This window comes from Mesocricetus auratus, unplaced genomic scaffold (genome assembly GCF_017639785.1).
Source record: "Mesocricetus auratus isolate SY011 unplaced genomic scaffold, BCM_Maur_2.0 Super-Scaffold_100019, whole genome shotgun sequence".
Taxonomy (NCBI): Eukaryota; Metazoa; Chordata; class Mammalia; order Rodentia; family Cricetidae; genus Mesocricetus; species Mesocricetus auratus.
In genome coordinates, this window is record NW_024429200.1 from 3850091 (window position 1) to 3870869 (window position 20779).

Here is a 20779-nt window from a genome sequence, read left to right on the forward strand (position 1 = left end):
CTCCAGGATCCCAGGATCCCTGAACAGAGCTGGAACAGCAGACCGAGGGTGAGGTGGGCTAACTCGGGGGCTGGTGGTGTGACAGGCAGTGCTGGGTCCAGCCGGTGAACCCCACTGCGCCTGGGACTCTCACTTTCCACCGCTGGCCGATGACAGCTTTCAAAAGGCCCTTGTGTCCTGGCAGGGAAGCACACCTGGCTAAGCGCTTGGTGTTGCGAGCATGAGGACCCAATTTGGTCTCTAAAACTCTCATGTCAAAAGCCAGATGTGGGCTGGACGTGTTGGTGAACACCTTCAAGGCTAACACTCAGAGGCCAAAGGACTTCCATGAGTTTGAGGCCAGCCTGGTCTCTGTGCTTGGAATCCCAACCATCAGAAGGTGGAGATAGGCAGATCCCCGGGGGTCACTCACTAGCTACCCACCATAGCCTGCTTGGCCAGTGAGAGACCCTGCCTCAAAAAGGAAAAAAAAAAAAAACAAAAAAAACGGGTGGACAGTCCCTGAAGTCATGCACGCGTTCCTGTGTTGGCTGCCTAGAAAGTATATATAATAAGTTACTTAGCATCTTAATCTCGTCCCCTACTTTTTTTCCCAGTGGGTAACATCTTAATTTATGCTGTATAGTATGGCTTTTCTGTAGGCCAGAGGTCAACCTTGGGTGTCATCTTCAGGGTACCATGTGTTTTGAGACAAGCTTTCTCACTGAGACCTGAGGATTTCCAGTAAGCTAGGCTAGGTGACCAGTGAGCCCCAGGGATCCTCCTGTCTTTGCCTCCCCAGAGCTGGGACTAAAAAGCACACACCACCACTCATTTCCACATGAGTTCTGGAATCAAACCTGGATTCCTATGCTTGCACGGCAAACACTTCACAGACTGAGATTTCTCCCCAGGCTCCTGAGGATTTAAAAAACATGTTTCATTCTACTGATTTGTTTTTAGTCTCACAGTCAACTAAGATGTGGCATCCCCCAAAGCCTTTAGACTGTGTGATCTCTGGGGGGGAAATGCTTGAGTTTGTGAATGGAGACACGGTCATTCATAGAAAGCCAATGCATGCTGCCAGCAGGTGGCAGTGCTGTGCTCCCGGTCCACCATGCCTCCTGCAGACCTGGCCGTTTTTTCTCGGTTCTGTGTGGGACAGAGCCTGAGTGGCCAGTTCCAGCTAAAGCAACTGAAGCAAGCAGCATGCTTCTGACAGTGGCTCCCCTGTAGCCTCCTCCCTCTCGGTCGCTTCCCTCACGCGGTCATCTCCTCCAGTTTCCCTGGGTCACCCCCCCCCCCCGTCAGCTCCTCCTCACCCCAGTAAAGGCAGAAAGCATTGCGTGGGAATTTTCAGACCCGCTGCCAAGTTCCAGTTGCAATCTAAGTTTTTTTTTTTTTTTATCAAAACAGGTAGGTTCATTGGAAGCCAGTTTGTAAACTGCAAAGTGTAAAAGACAGACGAGTCGCTAATATGCTTTAAAGATGTTATTTTTTTTAAAGTTCCGTGGATGCATGCGTGCATGCGTGCATGCGTGCGTGTGTGTGTGTGTGTGTGTGTGTGTGTGTACATGCACATGAGTGCAGGTGCCCTAGCAGGCCAGAGGCAGCAAATCCCCTGCAACTGGAGCCGCTGGTGGTTGTGAGCCACATGTGGGTGGCGAAAGCAAGCTCTGAGGTCAGTCATGTGCCCTGACTGTGAGCCGTCTCTCCGGCTCCATGACACGCTGCCATCTTCACAGAGTGGAAGGCCTTCTCATTGGTCAGGATGGCACGGCCAGGAAGCAGGCAGTGGGGGGTGTAGAGGAGACGTCAGGGTCTGGTGACTTTCCTCTGCGTTGAAGCCCATTGTTCCTGCCTTCTCTTCCTGCACGGCCTACACCCACCTGTCAGCAAACCCCATCTGTCCAGGTCTGCTCCTCAGGCTCAGCGGGACGGAGAGATTTACGCCTACAAACTGGGGGGGGGGGGTCAACGAGTGCTGGGGAGGCTGTAGGGGGAGGGGAACCTGTGGCCGTCACAGAACCCTGAAGATAGAACTGTGTGTCTCAGCTGGCCCACCATGGGCTACACCACAGACACATTTGCTCATGCATGTTAAGTGCTTCTCTATGTCCCACAGCCAGGAAATGGAACCTGCCTAGCTGTCCATCAGCACATGAATGGCGAAAGAGAATGTGTTACTTGTTCACAATAGGATTTTATTTGTTCATAAAGAAAAGTGAAATTATGGCATTTGCAGGAAAATGGATGAAACTGGAAGTTACTACATTGGGCTCAATAAGCCTATTGCAGAGAGTCCAATGTTGCTCGTTTTCTCTGTACAAAGTCTAGGTTTAAAGGGTGTGCGTGGGGATGGGACGAGAAGACAGTTCTTAAGGGGAGACTAGGAGAGGTGTCTTAGTTGACTTTCTATTGTGCTAAAACACCATGACCTAAAGCAACTAACTTGGAGAGGGAAGGGTTTATTTGGCTTATACCTTGACATCACAGTCCACCCTTAAAAGAAGCCAGGGCAGGAAGCTGGAGGCAGGAGCAGAAGCCATGGAGTTCCCCAAGGCTTGCTCTGCCTGCCTCCTTACACCATCCAGGACCGCTTGCCCTCAACGGTACATCCTCAAACATCAACCAATCTGGAAAATTCCAACCGCCCAACCCGGCGACGGCAGTTGATGTTCTTTTCAAAGGACTCTGGTTTGTGTCCAGTGGACAAAAAAAAAAAAAAAAACAAAACAGGACAGATGGTAATGGAATCTGAGTGACGTAAAAGCAGAACGTGAGGACTACCTGGGGAGAAGGAGGGAGCCAGGCAGAGCGGGAACCAGTGTGCACGGGTGAGGACAGGCTGAGGGGGTGAAGCAGAACAAAGTATTCACGGGAAAATGCCACACCGAAACTAGCGCCTTTGACTGTTAACTTGCCCACGGAGGCCAGAAGATGACCTCTGTGAGATCCCCTGGTGCTGGAGAGCTCACATGGTTGTGGGCTGCCATGTGGGTACTGGGAACCCCAGTGCTCTGGAAGAGCAACCAAATGCTCTTAGCCACTGAACCATCTCTCCAGCTGCTTGATTAATAGAAAAATAATATTAAAAAGAGGAATGCCACAAAAGAGCCGAGTAGTCAGAGTTTGTTCTTCATGAAATTTTGCCACTTGACCTTGATTTTAAAAGAGAAGAAAAAATGACAGGGTCAGAGATGTGGGACACCTAAATGAGGGGCTAACTGGAAGCATTTAGAACTGTCCGCCATACCACACACACACAAATACAGCTTCTTATCTTAAAATCATATATGCTCGTTTGAAAATCCACAAAACATAAGATGTTATAGAGAGCATCAGGTCTGGCAGCTGTGGTCCTTACATTTCTGGGCCTCTCAGTGTTTGAGTCAGAGACCAGTGAAAGGGTTAATCATTGCGTGTCATAAGTGTCCTTAGTGCTTCCAGTCACTGTGCTGAGAACCTTCCTGTGACTTGGATCAAAAAATTCCTGGCCTTCATTATGGTGCAACAGCCTTACAGTATTTTTAGTTTCCTTTTTTGGTAAGAGGACTGAACCCAGTGTCTTGTGTGTGGGAGGCAAGTGTTCTGCCAAGACTTATCCACAGAGGAGACACACTGGTTAAGAACCCATGTTCTGAAATTTGACGACCTGTGTCTGAATCTGGCTTTGTGATTTTTGAACGATTGATATCTCTGTGCCTATTTTGTCACCTGTAGACTGGCTTTAACAGCCTTAGCCACGATATTGCTTTGCAAATTAATCAGTCTATTGCATAAACATGATATGTGTTAGTTGCTATATTTTCTTTCCAGGTACATTGGTGTCTTAGAGTTTCCATTGCTGTGAAGAGACACCATGACCATGACAACTCTTATAAATGAGAATATTTAATTGGGACTGGCTTACAGTTTCAGAGGTTTAGTCTGTTATCTTCATAATGGGAAATATGGCAGCAGACAGACATGGTGCTGGAGAGGTAGCTGAGAGTTCTACATCCTGATCCACAGGTAACAGGAAGTGTACTGTGTGCCACATTGGTGTAGCTTGAGCATATAAGACCTCAAAGCCTACCCCACAGTACACACTTACTCAAACAAGGCCACACCTATTCCAACAAGGCCGCATCTCCTAATAGTGCCATTTCCCATTCAAACACATGAGTCTATGAGGGCCTTTCCTATTCAAACCACCACAATCAGTAACTTATTCTAAGGTTATGATCAATTTTCTGTAAGCTTATATAACTGGAATATTTATGTCTGTCTTAGGGAGTTTTTTGGGGATTAAATGGGATAAGTACATCTAAAGGGGTTGGCATGTGCCTGGTACTTAACCTTTAGCATTTGCAGTTTCTCTGATTGGCTAGATCTATAATGTTTTAGAGACTCTGCCGTCACTACACTGAGTGATTCTTTAGACACGAGTCACCCTGATGGCCAAAGAAAGGTGGGTCAGAGGGCAAGTCTAGGATAGTTTAGATGCCTAGGCAGCTGTGCCAAGAGTAGAGGAGGTGCCTGCAGTGTTCAGACATGGCACAGTCCCCTCCCCCTCCATCCTACTGGTCTCTTGGTGGCTGCTCAGAATATTACAAAGAGACCGTGAGCTCTATGTAGCCTCTAGCGGCATGTTTGTCTGTGTAGCCTGCATATGAGTATGAGCACACACAGTGGGGATGGACAAGATGACTAGGTGTTAAGGCTGAGCCTAACTGGATGTCGGCCCATGTTGTGGTTTGACTGAGAATGTTGCCTACAATCTCAGGCATTTGAGCTCTTGGTCCTCAGTTAGTGGTGCTGTTGTGGAGGTGAAGGTGGTGTGGCCTGGCAGGAGGGAGTTATCACGGGGTGGGCTCTGAGATGGAAGGGTCTCTCTGCTCCATGCCTGTGGCTGAGGACGTGAGTTCTCAGGTCCCTGCTCCAGCCTTCAAGCCACCATGCTTCTCTGCCATGATGGGGTCTTATCCCTCTGGAACCACAAGTCAAACTCTTTCCTCTGTGAGTTGCCTTGGCCATGGTGCTTTGTCACAACAACAGAAGAGTGACAGATACAGTCTCTGAGAAGGAGGGCATTTTGGAGTAGGAAGCTGTTTGTGATGGAAGGTGAGAAGGTTCTGTGGGTTTGTTGCCTTTAAGAGCACAGGTGTTATGGGGTGTGCTTAGATTTCACGTGAGGTCAGGGGTCAGAGTAAGGGCTTGGGATGGGGATGGAGACCGAAGGGTTAGTGGACTTTGTGTGACAAGTAGAAACATTAGCATTGGGGCCGTTAACCAGAGTGACACCCTGGTTAGCACTGTGGCTACTCTATATCTTTGTTTGGGGCTGGATAGGAACACACGTCACCGTTAGTTGTGCCAGGACAAGGACTGTATGGAAGGCAGGAACCGTATTTATCCATAGTAGTTCTGACAGTTGATTGTAGAAATGGCTTAAGAAGGTTCTGGGAAATGCTTTGCCCTGTGAAGTATCTGGGAACTCAAAGCAAAATGGGCTGCTCTAAAAGAGGAGTTAACTCCTTCAGTTATCTCCCTGCAGGCCATTAGTAAAGGAACTGAAGCAAGTTCAAGACTTTCCATAGTATTTCATAATATCTTTCCATTTAGCATAAGGCAAACCATGTATCTTTTGTGTGTGTGTGTGTGTGTGTGTGTATGTGAGATAGAGAGAGAAACAGAGAGACAGAACGAGAGACAGAACGAGAGACACGGAGCGAGAGAAATGGAGGGAGAGACACAGACAGAGACAGAGCGACAGAGAGACAGTTATGAGGGTGGGCATGTACCATGGAATGCGTGTGGAGTTTAGAAGACAACTTTGTTGGTTTTCTCCTACTTTTACATGGGTTTCAGGAATAGAATTCAGCCCATGTTTTAGTTTGCTTGCTGTTGTTGTGATAAGCACTGTGACAACAAGCAACTTGGGGAAGAAAGGGCTTATTTAGCCTCACAGATTACAGTCCGTTATTGAGGCGGGGGCGCTAAGGCAGGAACTGAAGCAGAGGCTATGGAAGGGAGCTGCTTACTGGCTTCTCCTCATAGCTTGCTTAGTTTGCTCCAATATACAACCCAGGAACACCTGCCTAGGGCTGGGACCACCCACAGTGGACTGGGCCTCCTATATCAACAACTAATCAAGAAAATGGCCCACAGACCAACCTGATGGAGGCAACAGGTGACTTCTAGTTTGTCAAGGTGACAAAAACTGACCAGCACAGGTAGCCAGACTTGGTAACAAGTACTCTTAATCACCGGCAATCTCGGCAGTCCTTATCTCTGATTCTTCACGCACTTGGATAGCTGATCAATGGCATCAGTGATTCCAACACTGTCACCACAGTTGTGGTTATAACATGTTTGTCTCAGCCGGGCGTTGGTGGCGCACAGCCTTTAATCCCAGCACTTGGAAGGCAGAGGCAGGCGGATCTCTCTGAGTTCAAGGCCAGCCTGGTCTACTGAGGGAGTCCCAGGACAGGCTCCAAAACAATACAGAGAAACCCTGTCTCTGAAAAACCAAAACCAACCAACCAAACAAACAAAAAACCAGGTTTGTCTTTTCCCTTTTCTGAGCCAAATGTGCATGTTATCCCCAGAACAGTATCCTTGGGGGATTGTGTTATAGCCCGAACTCCTAAAGACGTCTCCAGTTTTGCCTCAAGTCTTTCTTGTCATGTTTCTTGTTTAGATTTGGAACCTGGCTTCAAACAAACTCACATTCTTAAACTCCTATAAGATGAAGATGTCAGTCATCCTGGGAATCATTCAGATGACTTTTGGTGTTATTCTCAGCCTCTTCAATCACATGTGAGTCTCTTCTTAAAAGAAACAAAAATGGTTATTTTCAATTATGTGTGTGTGAGTGAGTGTGGGCATGTGTGTGAGTGCAGGTGTGTGAGCTGGAATTACTGGTTATTGTGAACTGTCTAATGTGGGTTCCAGGAACCAAATTTGGGTCCTCTGCGAGAACTCAAGGGCTCTTAACTTGTGAACCATCTTCCACCCTACCTGTGAGTGTCTCAATTCACCCTCTGCTTGCTCATCTGACACACAGGGGAGGAAGGGGCGGAGCCATCAGTGAGCCATTGTATGGCAGGCAGCTTCCCTATGCATCTTGACTTGAGCTGAGACAGGCTGGGTTTGCCAGAAACAGGAGCACCTCTGTCTCTGCCATGCAGAGTCTGTCGAAGCAAAAGTGTATATTTCCCTGGGAATAAACACGATAGGGTTCACGAGGGTGCTGGAACGCTCTTGAAGCACCTTGTGTTCCTCCTACCTGGAAGGAAAGGTTGGCATAGTGTGCAGTTCATTCTCCGCCCAATGGGCCAGGGAGGACTTGTATGAATTTTGGTCAAGGCGCCCCCAACCCTGGATCGTCCTGGATGTCCTCTCTCCCAGCTGGTGGCAGCCTGTCTTCCTCTTGCCTGTTCATGTCAGCATCCCGTTCTTTTCCTCTGTCAGCATCCACCGCTGGAATGCTTCTTAAACTTATCGATGCTACTAGCATCACATGCTCACCCGCTGTGCCTTTTGAACAGGGCAGCTGACTTCAAGTGCCCAGAAATCTCACTTGCCACTTAGGTTAGGAGTAAGTGGGGCACTGGGGTCCGTGGGAATGACGGAGAGCTTGTACTCGGTTTAAGTCTCCACTTCAGTTACTAGAGAAGATGATCATAGCCTCAATGCCTGACGTTTCTGAGATTGTTATCGTGGTGAACAAAATAGGATGGGGGCCGGGGCTGCAGCTCAGTTGGTAGAGTGCCTGCCTGGCATGCACAAAGCCCTGGGCTGAGTCCCCAATACTGCATTCGGTGGCTGCGGTGGCGGTGTACACCTGTGATCCCCGTACTTGGGTGGAGGTAGAAAAATCAGAAGTTCAAGATCTAGCTACATAGCGAGTCCAAGGCCAGCTTGGGCTCTGGGAGAGCCTGTCTTAAAAAAAAAGAGCAAATAAAGAAAGGGAGTAAAGAGAATGGGAATATATGACCAGAATGGGTTAGGTTACAGCAAAATTAACAACTCCAACTTCAATGGCATAAGACCATGATTCATAGCGGCAGAACCCATGTGTGCCCCATGTCTCTCATCTAGAGAATGAGAGGACACTATCAAGGTGCCATGACAGAGAAAAGGAGGCAGAGAGTTAGTAAGTCTTAAAGCTTCTACCCAAAGTGTCATGGGACTGTTTCTGGTCCCATTTTGTTGGCAAGAACCAGCTGTAGGGCGACCTGCACTTGAGAGATCATAGAAGTAGCTCTACTAGGAAAGCCAAGGATGTTGTGCCCTGCAGACACGCTGTAAGCAAGAAGCTAAAGATATGTTGAGGAAGGGGCTTCCCAGCTGATGTCACGGACTCCCTTGTGTACCAGGGGTTTTCCTGGCAGTCCATCTCTGGAGCTCCCCTCTTAGCCTCCCCGGGCTCTGTCTTAGAGCAGAAGGCTGTGAACTCTCTTACTCTTTCTTGGAACCCTGTCTTGGGAGATTTTTTTTTACTTCTATACAATTTCAGAGTCATAAAAATACTCTTCTTTTTTTCTTTTCTTGAGGTAATAGGAATTGGATGTAGGGCCTGACACAGGCTAAGTGTCTTAGTCACTGTTGTATGGCTGTGGAGAGACACTATGACCAAAGACGACTCTTACAAAAGAAAGCGTTTAATCGGGGGCTGGCTTACAGTTTCAGAGGGTTAGTCCGTCATCGTGGGGAGCATGGCGGCAGGCAGGCAGACATTGTGCAGGAGCAGTATCTGAGGGCTTTACATCCTGATCCCCAGGCAGAAAGAGAGACAGACACAGACAGAGGTCTGGTGTGTGTGTGTGTGTGTTTTTTAAGATTTATTTATTTAGTATATATACACTGTTCTGTCTGCATGTATACCTGCATGTCAGAAGAGGGCACCAGATCTCATTATGCATGGCTGTAAGCCACCATATGATTGCTTGCTGGGAATTGAACTCAGGACCTCTGGAAGAGCAGACAATGGTGTTAACCTCTGAGCCATCTCTCCAGCCCTAGTGTGGGTTTTTGAAACATCAAAGCCACCCGATGACACACTTCCTCCTGCAAGGCCACACCTCCTGATCTTTCTAATCCTTCTCAAACAGTGTACCAGCTCAAGACTAAGTGTCCAAATACATGAGCCTGGGTGGTGGGGGTGGGGCCATTCTCATGCAAACCACAGCACTAGGCAAGTGTTCTATTACTGAGCCTCAGAGCGACAGCCACAGCCCTCCTCTCTTTAAAGGTAGGGTCTTATGTAGCTCAGGCTGACCTTGAACTCAGCATACGTACAAAGACGGCCTTCACTTCCTGCTTCCACTCCCCAGGTGTGAATCATGATGCCCAGTGTTTTTCCCTTTATAATATTGAGACAGAGATTCATTAAGCTGTTCAGGCTGCCTTGTAACCCACCGGTAGTGCTAGAACATGTGATTCTCCTGCCACAGCCTTCTGAGCGCCTGTGATCACAGGCCTGTGATACCAGACAGAGTTTAATGTCCTTCTACCCAACCATGAAAAAGTGAGTACCACTTAGTGTGTGTGTGTGTGTGTGTGTGTGTGTGTGTGTGTATGTGTGTGTGTGTGTGTGTGCACGCGCGCACGTGCCAGAAAGTGGTGTCAGACCCCTGGAACTGAACTTAAAGATGACTGAGCCACCTGATATGACTGCTGGGAGTCGAACTTGGGTCCTCTGGGAGAGCACAAAGTACTTTTAATCACTGAGCCACCTCTCCAGCCCCATATTAGGATCGTTCTTCATTTCCAGGCAACACCCGTCTTTAACGCATGAGTAGGAGAAAGGTTTCTGAATGTCTGTCATTGCTTTATTTCACCTTCATCTGTGTCTTGGGAGTGAAATCTTCATGAGGAGCTATGGCCAGATCACCAGACAGTACCTCTGGGGAGAGCGCTTAAGCTCTAGCGTTCTGTTAATGCTCTGTCTTTCGTGTTTCCCTCCCCTAGCTACTTCAGGAGAACCCTCAACATCATTCTGCAGTTCGTCCCGGAGATGATTTTTATGCTCAGTCTGTTTGGATACCTGGTGTTCATGATCATTTTCAAGTGGTGTCGGTACGATGCCCACACATCCCAGAAGGCTCCCAGCATCCTCATTCACTTCATCAGCATGTTTCTCTTCGACTCCGATGACTCCAACGCACCCCTGTACAGCCATCAGGTAGCTCTGCTTTGAGAGTGTCTCCTCCGACCCACTCAGTTTGCTTAGATCTCTCTCATGCTCTTTGAGTATTGCAGAGAGGAGTTCTTTTGCATCTTAGTTCTCTGAGCCGTCTTAGCACCCAGGGAAGAACATTATGTTCTTATAAGTGAGTGGACAGGGACAAATAGCTGTTATGAGGCTCCTACTCTTCCTGGGAAAAGAGGACAAAATAACCTCCGGATGGATTGGCTTGAGTGGTAAAATGCTCCAGTTTGTTCCCCCCCCCCCCCAAGACAGGGTTGCTCTGTATTGTCTTGGAGGCTGTCCTGGAACTCGCTCTGTAGACCAGGCTGGCTTCGAACTCACAGAGATCGCCTGCCTCTGCCTCCAGAGGGCTGGGATTAAAGGCGTGCGCCACCAATGCCCGGCTCCAGTTTAAGTTTTAAACATTAAAGTATCCTGGGATCGCTCTAAAGAAGACACCCAATATGCAATTATAGCTTTTTTCTGGAGACAGAAAAATCAGCATGCTGGGGTCCATCCAAAAAAAAATGGTGTCGACCTTACATCCTAACTCCAGTGGACAGGGTTCTAGGGTTAGGATCTAGGTGGCTCTTCCATGGACACACCCCTTGCCAGGGACTACAAACACTAGATTCCTAGCTGACTTTGAGCTTTTTTTTCCTGGCTCCTAGCTGCGTTCTCCTTCTAGAAGCATCAAGCAAGAGGAAAACATGCTGCCCGACAAGGCTTATATAAGAGATGGTTTTAGATAATAATCATAGAGGAGACATACCTCAGAGGGCCCTTCTCTGTCTTGAGAATGCTGGCACAAAGTGAGTGTGTTTTAAAGGTTCATTTGCTCCAATGCTGGCATCAGAGCGAATGTTTATTTGGGTTTCCCAAACAAACCCTTTCTTGTAGGCACTGGCCCTAGAGTAACCAAGTATTTCCAGTGTTAACTGCTTGTAGAGAGGACCCGGCTTCACTTCCTTTGGAAGAAGCACCAGGCATTGCAGTGAGTGAGTGAGGCTTTCCAACTTCTTGTTGTATTGAAAAACATTACAGAGAATTGGCTGCTTTCCCTATGGCCTGCTATGAAGGTTAATTTGTTGACATGGTTTGCGATTTCTATAACCTCAGTCTGGGGTCATGTGGTTAGAAGAAATGGCAGTCACTGAAGTCTCCTCAGCGTTGGTCTGGCTGTCTTTGTGCACGAGCACATACAGATGCTTTGTCATCTGGGGTTGGGAGATCTGGTAGTAAAAATTAACAAATGGCAGTGAGGTAGCTTCGTGTGGGGGCTTCATTGGGGAAGTACAGGGTGGAGACACATGCCCGTTCCTTTTTTTTTCTTAAAAGATCTATTTCATGTACATGGGTGTTCTGCCTGCCTGTGTATATCTGTGTGAGGGTGTCTGATCCCCTGGAACTGGAGTTAAGACAGCTGTGAGCTGTCATGTGGGTGCTGGGAACTGAACCCAGGTCCTTTGGAAGATCAGCCAGTACTCTTAGCTGCCCAGCCAACTCTCCAGCCCAGCTCTTCCCTCTTCTGAGCTTGTAAAAACAGAGCAGGAGTCGGGCAGGTAAAATGTTCCTGCTGGGTAAAATGTCTTACCTCTATTGCTCACAAACATCTCCTGACACGACACAGCCTAGGAAACAGAAGGCTCACATGGCGGCATTCCCTCTGTCCCTGCCCCCAGTCAGGACCCCGTCCCCTGTGGCAGTTTTCTGCAATGCTGCTGAGTCGCTCCTCCGAGCTGGGAGATGAGAAGTGGGGGGGAGCCCGAAAGGAAAGCTGGGGATCCCTCAGCACTGGTCAAATGGGGACCATCACACACCGGTTCTGAGTATATGGTGGATCTCCCAACCCCTGAGAGGACATGAGGCAGAAAGTCGGGTAGACAGTGTGGGAGCTCCTGGTCTCTTTCTTTGTAGCACTAGTTCTAATTTTCGTTATGAAAACCCAGAGTCAGATATAGGAGTAAATGCTGAAAGGCCAGAGAGACAGAGGAGCAAGGCACAGCCACTTCTGACCTGGCCAACTCCTCAGCCTGACCAAAAGGGCGAGCTCCTGCCTCCTCCCGCCTTACATTCCTCTCTACCCTGTCATATCGCTTCCTGGTTCCTGCTCCCTAGTGCCGGGACTAAAGGTGTGAGCCACCACTGCCTGGCCTCGATGGTTAACTAGTGGCTGCCATCTCCAGGCTAGCTTTATTTGTTAGAGCACAAGCAAAATATCACCACGTTTCTTACTAGGGGAGGGGTAGACGGAGGGAGGAGGATGAGAGAGAGCTCAGGCAATTACCTCACACTGGAAATATAGAATATAAAATACTGATTTAATATAAAATGATCCAAGGGTTGGTTTTGGTGGGTTTTGGTTGGTTAGAGTCATGTGACCTGCCAGTTTTTCCTCTGGAACTGGAGTAACTGTGTCCATGGAGCAGTGTTAACAGGTGAGAGAAGCCTAGCGTTGTCTTCATGGTGTGCCTCAGGAGGACTTCTTGTTTTAAAGACTCTGCATGGCGTGAGAGGTTTTACCAGGGCTACCTAGCTCATAAGCAACGCAGGAACGGTTTCTATCCTTCCTTGGGCATGGAGCACCGCAGGACCGCCATTTCTCTGTTCACTCTAGGGATGTATCGAGAGTGAGGGTGGGCAGAGTCGGAATGCTTCATGTTGCTCAGAGAGCTGCTGAAGTACCTGCCCTCTGCAGCCCCGTTAGGCATGGGAAAGAGTTCTCTGTGGTCACCTCGGTGACCGGCATCAATTTTGATCTTGCAGCAAGAGGTCCAAACGTTCTTTGTCATCATTGCATTGGTGTCTGTGCCGTGGATGCTTCTGATTAAGCCATTTATTCTCAGAGCCAAACACCAGAAATCTCAGGTAAGCGCGGGGTTTTAGTTTGTCAACTGTGGGTCACAGCACATGGAATGTCTGGGGTGGGGAGAGAGCAGTGGGCTTCCCTGCAAGGCCTGGGGAGGTCTGGAGGGTGAGGCTGGCCTCAAGTATGTGTGTGGCCTTTGGTAGAGTCCCACCGGGGTCCCTTTTCTTCCGGCACAATGATCCCGTTTCCCAGACATAGTAAGTCTTAAGTTCCTCAGACTCTGTTCAGGGTGTGTGTATCCTACCCACTTGTCATTGGAGATTTAAAAGCATTAGAAACATCCAGACTTGGCTGCTTTATTGGTTAGACACAGAGGATTTCACACTTTATATTTTGTTTTTTAAAGACAGAGTCTTGGTGTGTGTGTGTGTGTGTGTATTGACTGGCCTAACATTCTTTATGTAGCCCAGGCCAGCCTAACTCAAAGCAATCCTTGCCTCCACCTCCTGGACAATTCTATATCTATCTATCTATCTATCTATCTATCTATCTATCTATCTATCATCCATCTATCTATCTATCTATCTTCATCTATCTATTTTTTTGACAGGGTTTCTCTCTGTAGCCTGTCCTGGAACTTGCTCTGTAGACCAGGCTGGCCTAGAACAAACCAAAATCCACCTGCCTCTGCCTCTCAAGTGCTGGGATTAAAGTCACATGCTACCACTGCCCAACAGATAATTCTACTTTTAAAATGAATATTAAAAGTTATGCCAGGCAGTGGTGATGCATGCCTTTAATCCCAGCACTTGGGAGGCAGACACAGGCAGATCTCAGTGAGTTTAAGGCCAGACTGATCTACAAAGTGAGTTCTAGGACAGCCAGGATTGTTACACAGAGAAACCCTGTCTCGGGCGGGGGAGGTGAGGAGGAGTTACTCTTTGTGGATTTTTTGAAGCATGTCATTTTTTTTTTCTGAGACAGGGTTTCTCGGTGGCTTTGGAGGCTGTCCTGGAACTAGCTCTTGTAAACCAGGCTGGTCTCAAACTCAGAGATCTGCCTTCCTCTGCCTCCTGCTGGCTTAACGGTATAATCTCTAAGGGTGTAAATTCCCTTAGAATGCTGCTGTAGGCTGTCTTAGGAAACCCCCATAGTATCTCCTATTGCCAGTTATCAACTTCAATTGGTCAGCTTCTGTCTGTCTGTCTGTCTGTCTGTCTGTCTTCCTTCTTCTTCTTCTACTTCTACTTCTCCTTCCTCTTTTTGTCTAAACTGCCTTGAGCCTAAGATTTACATAGTAACCTAAAAGCAACAGGATTTAGGGAGATTAACATCTCCCAGAGAGCATTGGGATGACTCCCTGCTTTCTTCTGTTAGTGGAGAAGACACAGTGGACTGTATTGAGATTGCAAAGGCTTTAAATGGCTGTAGACATTAAACTCTACTTTTCTAGAATGTAAGGTGGATATTAACCTCAACTATCATTCCTGTGGAGGCTGGAGAAAGAGAATGACATTAAAAAAAAAAAACCTCAACAATGACAGCATGATGAGAGTACATAAGTGACCTTCAACGAGAACCTTCTCCATCTCCTTGCTTTGCCAACAGCTGCAGTCTTTCACGATCCCTGAGGATGACCTTGAGGGTGGCCACTCCAGCGCCTCTGCTCAGAAGACCGCAGGGGCCCACGGGACCAAGGGTGACCATGAGGAGGAGGTATCTGAGCCCAGAGCATCAAAAGACGACTTGTCAGTTTGCAGAGTCTAGAATTGGGATGTAATCTTTGCAGTCACAAGGATGTGGCGTGAACTCAGGCACAAGCTGGAGGGTCTGCTGCTCTCAGCTTGGTGGCCCCTGAGTCAGTGAGTTCAGGAAAGCCCAGGGCGGGCGCTGGTGGCACACACCTTTAGTCCCAGCACTCAGATTGTGGACTCTTGCTGGCAAGAGCCTTCAGCCTTCAACTAGATTCCTGGGTGAAGGGCTCCTTTCCCTTCCCATGTCTCCATAACTTCCCCTTTCTATCCTGCCTCAGGGTGACCATGGCAGATGGTAATCTATGATCTAGTTTGTAACTAACTTAGAAGCGCAAAGTCTCCAGTTACCCTGATACCATGAGTATTTACTACTTACATGCACGGAAATATACTGTATCCATATGTGTGTAGTTATTGCTGTAATAAAGAAGGAAATTAACGTCCTCACTAGGAGAGGAAGAGAGAAGGGAGGGAAAGAACTTAGTGAACGTAATGAAATAAGACTTCTCTTACAGTTCAGCTTCGGAGACGTCTTTGTCCACCAGGCCATCCACACCATCGAGTACTGCCTGGGCTGCATCTCCAACACAGCCTCGTACCTTCGGCTCTGGGCCCTCAGCCTGGCTCATGCAGGTGACTGTGCAGCCCGGGAGTGGCGGGGCTGTCAATCATATCACCCGGAGAACACACTTACTGCATTCATGAGCAAGAGTGCCTTCTCTGGTTCATTTGTAGTGCGTTTGCCAGATAACGACAGTTTTATTTTATTTTATTTTGTATGCATTTGTGTTTTGCCGTGGGTGTTGGGTCCCCTTGAACTGGGGTTATGGACAATTGTGAACCTGGGTCCTCTGGAAGAGCAGTCAGTGCTCTTTACTGCTGGGCCATCTCTCCAGCCCTGATAATGACTAATGTTTTCCCTGGGTGTCTTTCTGGTCCTTAAGAAACTTACTATAATGTTCAGTGCTTCCCACTTAGTGTGAGCCTGGCATGACAAAATGCTTGAGACTGGGTGGCTGCGGTCAGAAACAGATTTTTTTTCTTTCTTTCATAGTTCCAGAGGCTGGAAGTTTGAAATGGGAGTGCCAGCGTGGTGGGCCGGGGGGAAGGCTGCTTTCTGACTTTCCCCTCAGCAGGGCAAGGGAGCGAGAGCTGGGACATGAGAGTGAATAAGCCCTTAGGTTCCCTAATCCCATGGCAAAAGTCCCCTCTCATATTTCTAATCACCCCCCTCTGAGACCCTAGGAAGAGCTACAAACAAACCATGCTTCACGCGTTCTTTTAGGCTTAGTGTTTTTTGTGTCTATCTCATGTTATACAGAGTTATTCCTTATCCTGCTGATAGCTCTACTTGGCCGCTATGCCCGATGATCAGTGTGCCATTGAGTACGTGTCTGCTTCCTCTTGTCGGAAGACTCTCCCCACTGTGATCAGAGCTGTGGCAGTCAAGCTTCTGCATGGCCTCCAGAGGGACTTTTGGATTTGAGGTGTTAGGATGGTGGCTCAGGATGTCCCACTTGCTCCCACAGAGCTGTCTGAGGTGCTCTGGACCATGGTGATGAACATCGGCCTTCGCCTTCGGGGCTGGGGAGGGCTCATTGGGGTCTTCATCATTTTTGCCGTGTTCGCCATCCTGACAGTCGCCATCCTCCTCATCATGGAGGGCCTCTCGGCCTTCCTGCACGCCCTCCGGTTGCATTGGTAAGCCTGCTTGTCCTTTAGGAGCTCGGGGAAGGGCAGGCAGCAGGGATGGCTGACTGACAAGAGTCACAGCTTAGCTATCTTTTTGGAACCTAGTTTAGTCATCTGTTTCCATGATGTGTGCGTGATGTAACACATGTCCACGCACCTGCAGATACGCTGGCTGCCCTGTAATGCTCATTTGCTCTGTTGGCTTGTAGCAGGTGTCAGAGCTGAGACAGGCTTGCAGAGCGAGGGAATAGGCGTTTGGGTGTTGTGGTTGCTCAGGGCGGGACTGGCAGCAATAGAACAAGCCAAACCGGAGAGTGCCACAGCAAGCCGTTGACATCCTCAGTACACACTGGGACTGCCACTGGTAGAACACTTTTGATTTTTCTCGTTTTGCATGCACGAGTGTTTTTTTCTGCAAGTGTGTCTATACACCGTATGTGTGCAGTGCCTATGGAGGCCAGAAGAGGGCATCGAATCTCCTGGGGCTGGAGTTATGCAGGCTTGTGAGATGCCATTTGGGTGACGGGAAGGGAAGCCGTGCCCCCCCAGAAGAGCAGTCAATGCTCTTAAAATGCCGAGCCATTTCTCCAGCCCTAGGAGACATTTTTGTGTTTACTTACTGAGTGGAGAAAACCAGAGCATCCCGTTTCCATGCTAACTTTCCCCTCCACTGCATGAAGCGTGTGCCTCCGTAACATCACAGAAACGGAAATGGTCATGGGTGAGATTGGCTATAACATGATTTTTAAAAATGCAGGCCAAGCCCCTGCCTCCTCCTGTACTAGCAGGGACTCCACAACTGGGAGTCAAGGTGCAGAGCTGTGGCCTCATGGGCTGTGATTATCAGATAGTGAATGGAGGGGGCGGCATGCTCGCCCGCCCGCCCGGATGGAGGCTGTGGAGGTTCTTAACGCAGGGGAGGTGTGCTCTGTGGCCCATGAAGCTAGAGGAAGAGAGAGGTGGGAGGAGGGGGTGAGGGAAGAGGGAGGCTTAAAAGGTCACCTGGTTCCCATGGTGTTCCGTGCCCTGCTCCTAGCTGCCAGCCTCTTACATTTCAATCTGCTTTTTTCTTTGCCCTTCCCCGTCACCACAGGGTGGAGTTCCAGAACAAGTTCTATGAGGGGGCTGGCTCCAAGTTCTCCCCCTTCTCCTTCAAGCATGTCCTGGAAGGGGCCACTGAGGAGTAGACTCTGGTGCTGGCGGCGGCAGCTGAAGGAGTTCATTCTCTCTTGTCCCCAGTGTCAGCCCAGGCCTGGCGTCCCACTCGGCAGCCCTGCACCTGTGTGAGGTTTGGCAGGGTTTAACCGAGTAACCGAGGGACTGCTTTTCACTTGGACTCTGTGTGCAGATCAAATACTACAATAACTGGGGAATGGAGGGAGGGGACACTAGACCACTGTCTTCTTGTAATAGTTTTTTGTTTGTTTTACTTTATATTTGCTTTGAGACAAGGTCTCATTAGCTCTAAATGTCCTGGAAATAGCTACATAGCCAAGGATGACTTTGAACTCTGGCTCCTTCTGCCTCCACTTCCCAAATGTTGAGATGCCAGGCACAGGCCACCACACCTGGACCTCCTGGTTATAATCATGGAAATAAATGTCTGCTTTGTTCACTGTTTAAGATGTCTTTATTCAAAATTAGTCCATGACGTTTAGTATCTACCCTTAGAGGCCAACCCTGGACAATGGAGTTACACAACCTAATCCCAGGAAGGATTAGGGTTATGTTTTCTCCGAATTTCCCCCTGGTCAGGGGCTTAGCATTACAAGCTTAGAGGCTTCCTCAAACATTGTCACCCCCACCAGAGCACAGCTAATGCCCTCCGTGTAGAGGGAGGCCCAGCCCCGGCCTGGCTGTCCGCATCACTGAGTACTGAGAAATGAAAGGCAACAACATGACATCATCCTTGGGGCACTGCTTATTGTCACCACACACTGTGCTGGAGCAGCTGGGTAAGGGGAGCAGAGGCTTGGCTGGGTTCTGGTAACCAGCACAAGGGGGAGGAGACTACTTCATAGTTGGGTTCCTTTTGGGTCTGAGTCCAGAACCAATCACCAGACCCGGGTGAACTGCTGTCTCTATCACCACTATAGGAGTAGGACTACGAATAAGTCACATTTTTGTGTGCTTCACAATTGACTAAGTCCTTTCTACCCGAAGAGCTGATCAAGATTCAAATGTGTTTGCGTGTTTGGGTGCAGGCACATGTATACTGTGACACACAAAACTGAGGACAGTTTTCCATGTCGTTGCGTGTACCAGGCTAACTGCCTTCTGATTGTCATCTTTCTGTAGGGACAGTGAGATTATAGACTCATGCAGCCATGCCTGGCTCTTACCTGGATTCTGGGCGTTTGGACTCAGGTCCTCCTGCTTGGCAAGCACTTGGCCCCCTCACCATCTTCCCAGCTTGTGACTCTTTTAGACCGCACTTGCTGCCTTCTACCAAGACTGACTAGTGTTGATAAAAGCAGTACTCAAACCAAGAAGGAAGTGGTCGCGGCCCTTTCCTGTTTGTGCCGCAGCCTGCCCAGGATTTGAGGCCTGCCTTTTAAAGGATTCACCTACCAAGGTTGGATCAAAGGATGGTAGTTGTTATCTGTGTTTGAATTCCATCTGTAGGACTCCATCGTGGTCATCACTGGACAAGAGATGGAGTTATTCTCCCTGCCAAGTGTCTAGGAGGCTCTCCTCCTGTCTGGATGGCAGAAAAGAGATCCTAAGACCTGGTGATGGAGCTTAGCCAGTGACAGCTGACAGAAAGAATAGACCCAAGTGCCTATGGGAAGCCTGTACTCTCCTGTTGCCATGATCGCCAGGGAGTCGTACAGTTCTCAGCTTGCTGGTGTCCTACTGGACATCCATCTAAAGAATGTTCCTTGCATAGATGTCTCAAAGGCACCACCCACCCCAGCTCTTTCAGAAATGCCCCTCCCACCTGAGAGTGACAAGCTGACATCCCCCCCCCGGTCTGGTAGCTGCTTTCTGTCTCTTTAACAAGGGATCAGGTGAGGGCTGTGTAGAAGGGGGTGTGCCTTCCATGTCACTCACCCAGAACTCCAGGTGGCTCCTTAATGAATCCTGTTTGGAGAACTGAGGTGAAAGGCGGGTAGGGGCAGGGAGTGGGGGCCAGACTCTCGGGAAGGTAAGCCTATAGGCAGAGAGGCCTCCAGAACTCCAGGGCTGTGGCAAGACAGTGTTCAGCGGCCCAGAATTGTAACGCTGTCCAAGGGATACACAGGTGAGCGACTTTTGAGCAACAGGTGTATATCTGCTTCTACTGCTGCTGGTCAGGGTGGGGAGGGGAACCAACTCTTTGTGTGATGCTGGAGGCAATTTGGGTGGGAAACTTTCGTTTTTTAAAAAACATACGTCTGTATTATCTATGTTGGTATGTTTGTGTGTGTGGTAGATGCACATGTGTGTGCAGGATTGTGTCCTGTGCACATTCCCAGAAATCAGAGGAGGACACTGAGTGTCATCTCTCCCGCTCAGTCTCTCGATGAACCTGGACCGACGCTGGCAGCCAGCAAACCCAACGACTCTCCTGCCCCTGCCCCCACCCTGGGGCTGATTCTAGAGACCACAGCCACTCTGGCTTTTTATGTGGGTTCTAGGAATTTGGAATTGAGCTCTTTATTTACATACTCTCCTAGGCCCTTATTGATGACACTATAAAACAAATCACACGCTAGTCAGGGTGAAAAAGATCTTACGGGAGCCCAATTATTTCTGGCTTTAAAAAATCTGTAATTCAAGATACAATTGAAGTATCAATCTGTCCCTTGGGCGTCTGATTACTCAGGGCTCCACCTGGGCCTCTGAGTGGCAGAGTCAATCTTGATTCTGTTTATATCCATCCACATTCATTTTCAGGGTGTTTGAAGCTGGGTGGAGCACCACATCCTCTCTGGGGTTTGAGGAAGGACTGGCTGGGGGTGCTGAGTCTCTCTCCTTGTTTCCTGAGTTAGTGCGGTTTAGCTTCTGCCCTGTCCGTCCTTCTCTTCCTCACGAGATCCCTCCTGACTGAGGAGCAATTGGCGGCTGCTGGGGGAGGGGGCTGGAGGGAGGGTATTTAATGTGCTGCAAAGTCCATTTTCTAATCAATTGCCACTGCTTCGTTAAAAATCACCAGCTAGAGTCTGGAGAGATGGCTGTCATAAAGGTCTGGCCCATGTAAGCATGGAACCTGAGTCCAGATGCCCAGCACATACATAAAAAGCCAGGTGTGGTAGCATGTACTTGTAATTCCCGGTGTTGGGGAGGCAGAATCGGAGAAGGAGCCCTGGGGCTCACCGACCGGCCAGTCTAGCCTAATCTGCCTGAGCTCCAGGCCAAGGGAAGACCTTGTCTCAAGGGTGG

At 48.8% G+C, this 20779-nt stretch overlaps 2 protein-coding genes across 5 annotated transcripts in view; both read left to right on the forward strand.

Moving 5' to 3' along the window:
- Atp6v0a4 (ATPase H+ transporting V0 subunit a4) overlaps positions 1 to 18037 on the forward strand; it is a 46844-nt gene extending 28807 nt beyond the window's left edge. For all 3 annotated transcript variants that reach the window (XM_013122265.3, XM_021234269.2, XM_021234270.2), the window contains 7 exons: positions 6665 to 6783; positions 9940 to 10153; positions 12926 to 13027; positions 14577 to 14684; positions 15238 to 15355; positions 16252 to 16423; positions 17508 to 18037. In XM_013122265.3, coding sequence (XP_012977719.1) covers positions 6665 to 6783; positions 9940 to 10153; positions 12926 to 13027; positions 14577 to 14684; positions 15238 to 15355; positions 16252 to 16423; positions 17508 to 17601 — 927 coding nt within the window. In that variant the 3' untranslated portion in view covers positions 17602 to 18037. The remainder of the gene's footprint in view (positions 1 to 6664; positions 6784 to 9939; positions 10154 to 12925; positions 13028 to 14576; positions 14685 to 15237; positions 15356 to 16251; positions 16424 to 17507) is intronic.
- Positions 18038 to 19494: 1457 nt separating this feature from the next.
- The window catches only part of Svopl (SVOP like), a 50375-nt gene continuing 49090 nt past the window's right edge, over positions 19495 to 20779 (forward strand). The window contains exon 1 of one of the 2 annotated variants that reach the window (XR_005869685.1): positions 19495 to 19658. The gene's annotated coding sequence lies outside the window, so the exon portion shown is untranslated. The remainder of the gene's footprint in view (positions 19659 to 20779) is intronic. The other variant, XM_005082408.4, reaches the window with a different exon arrangement.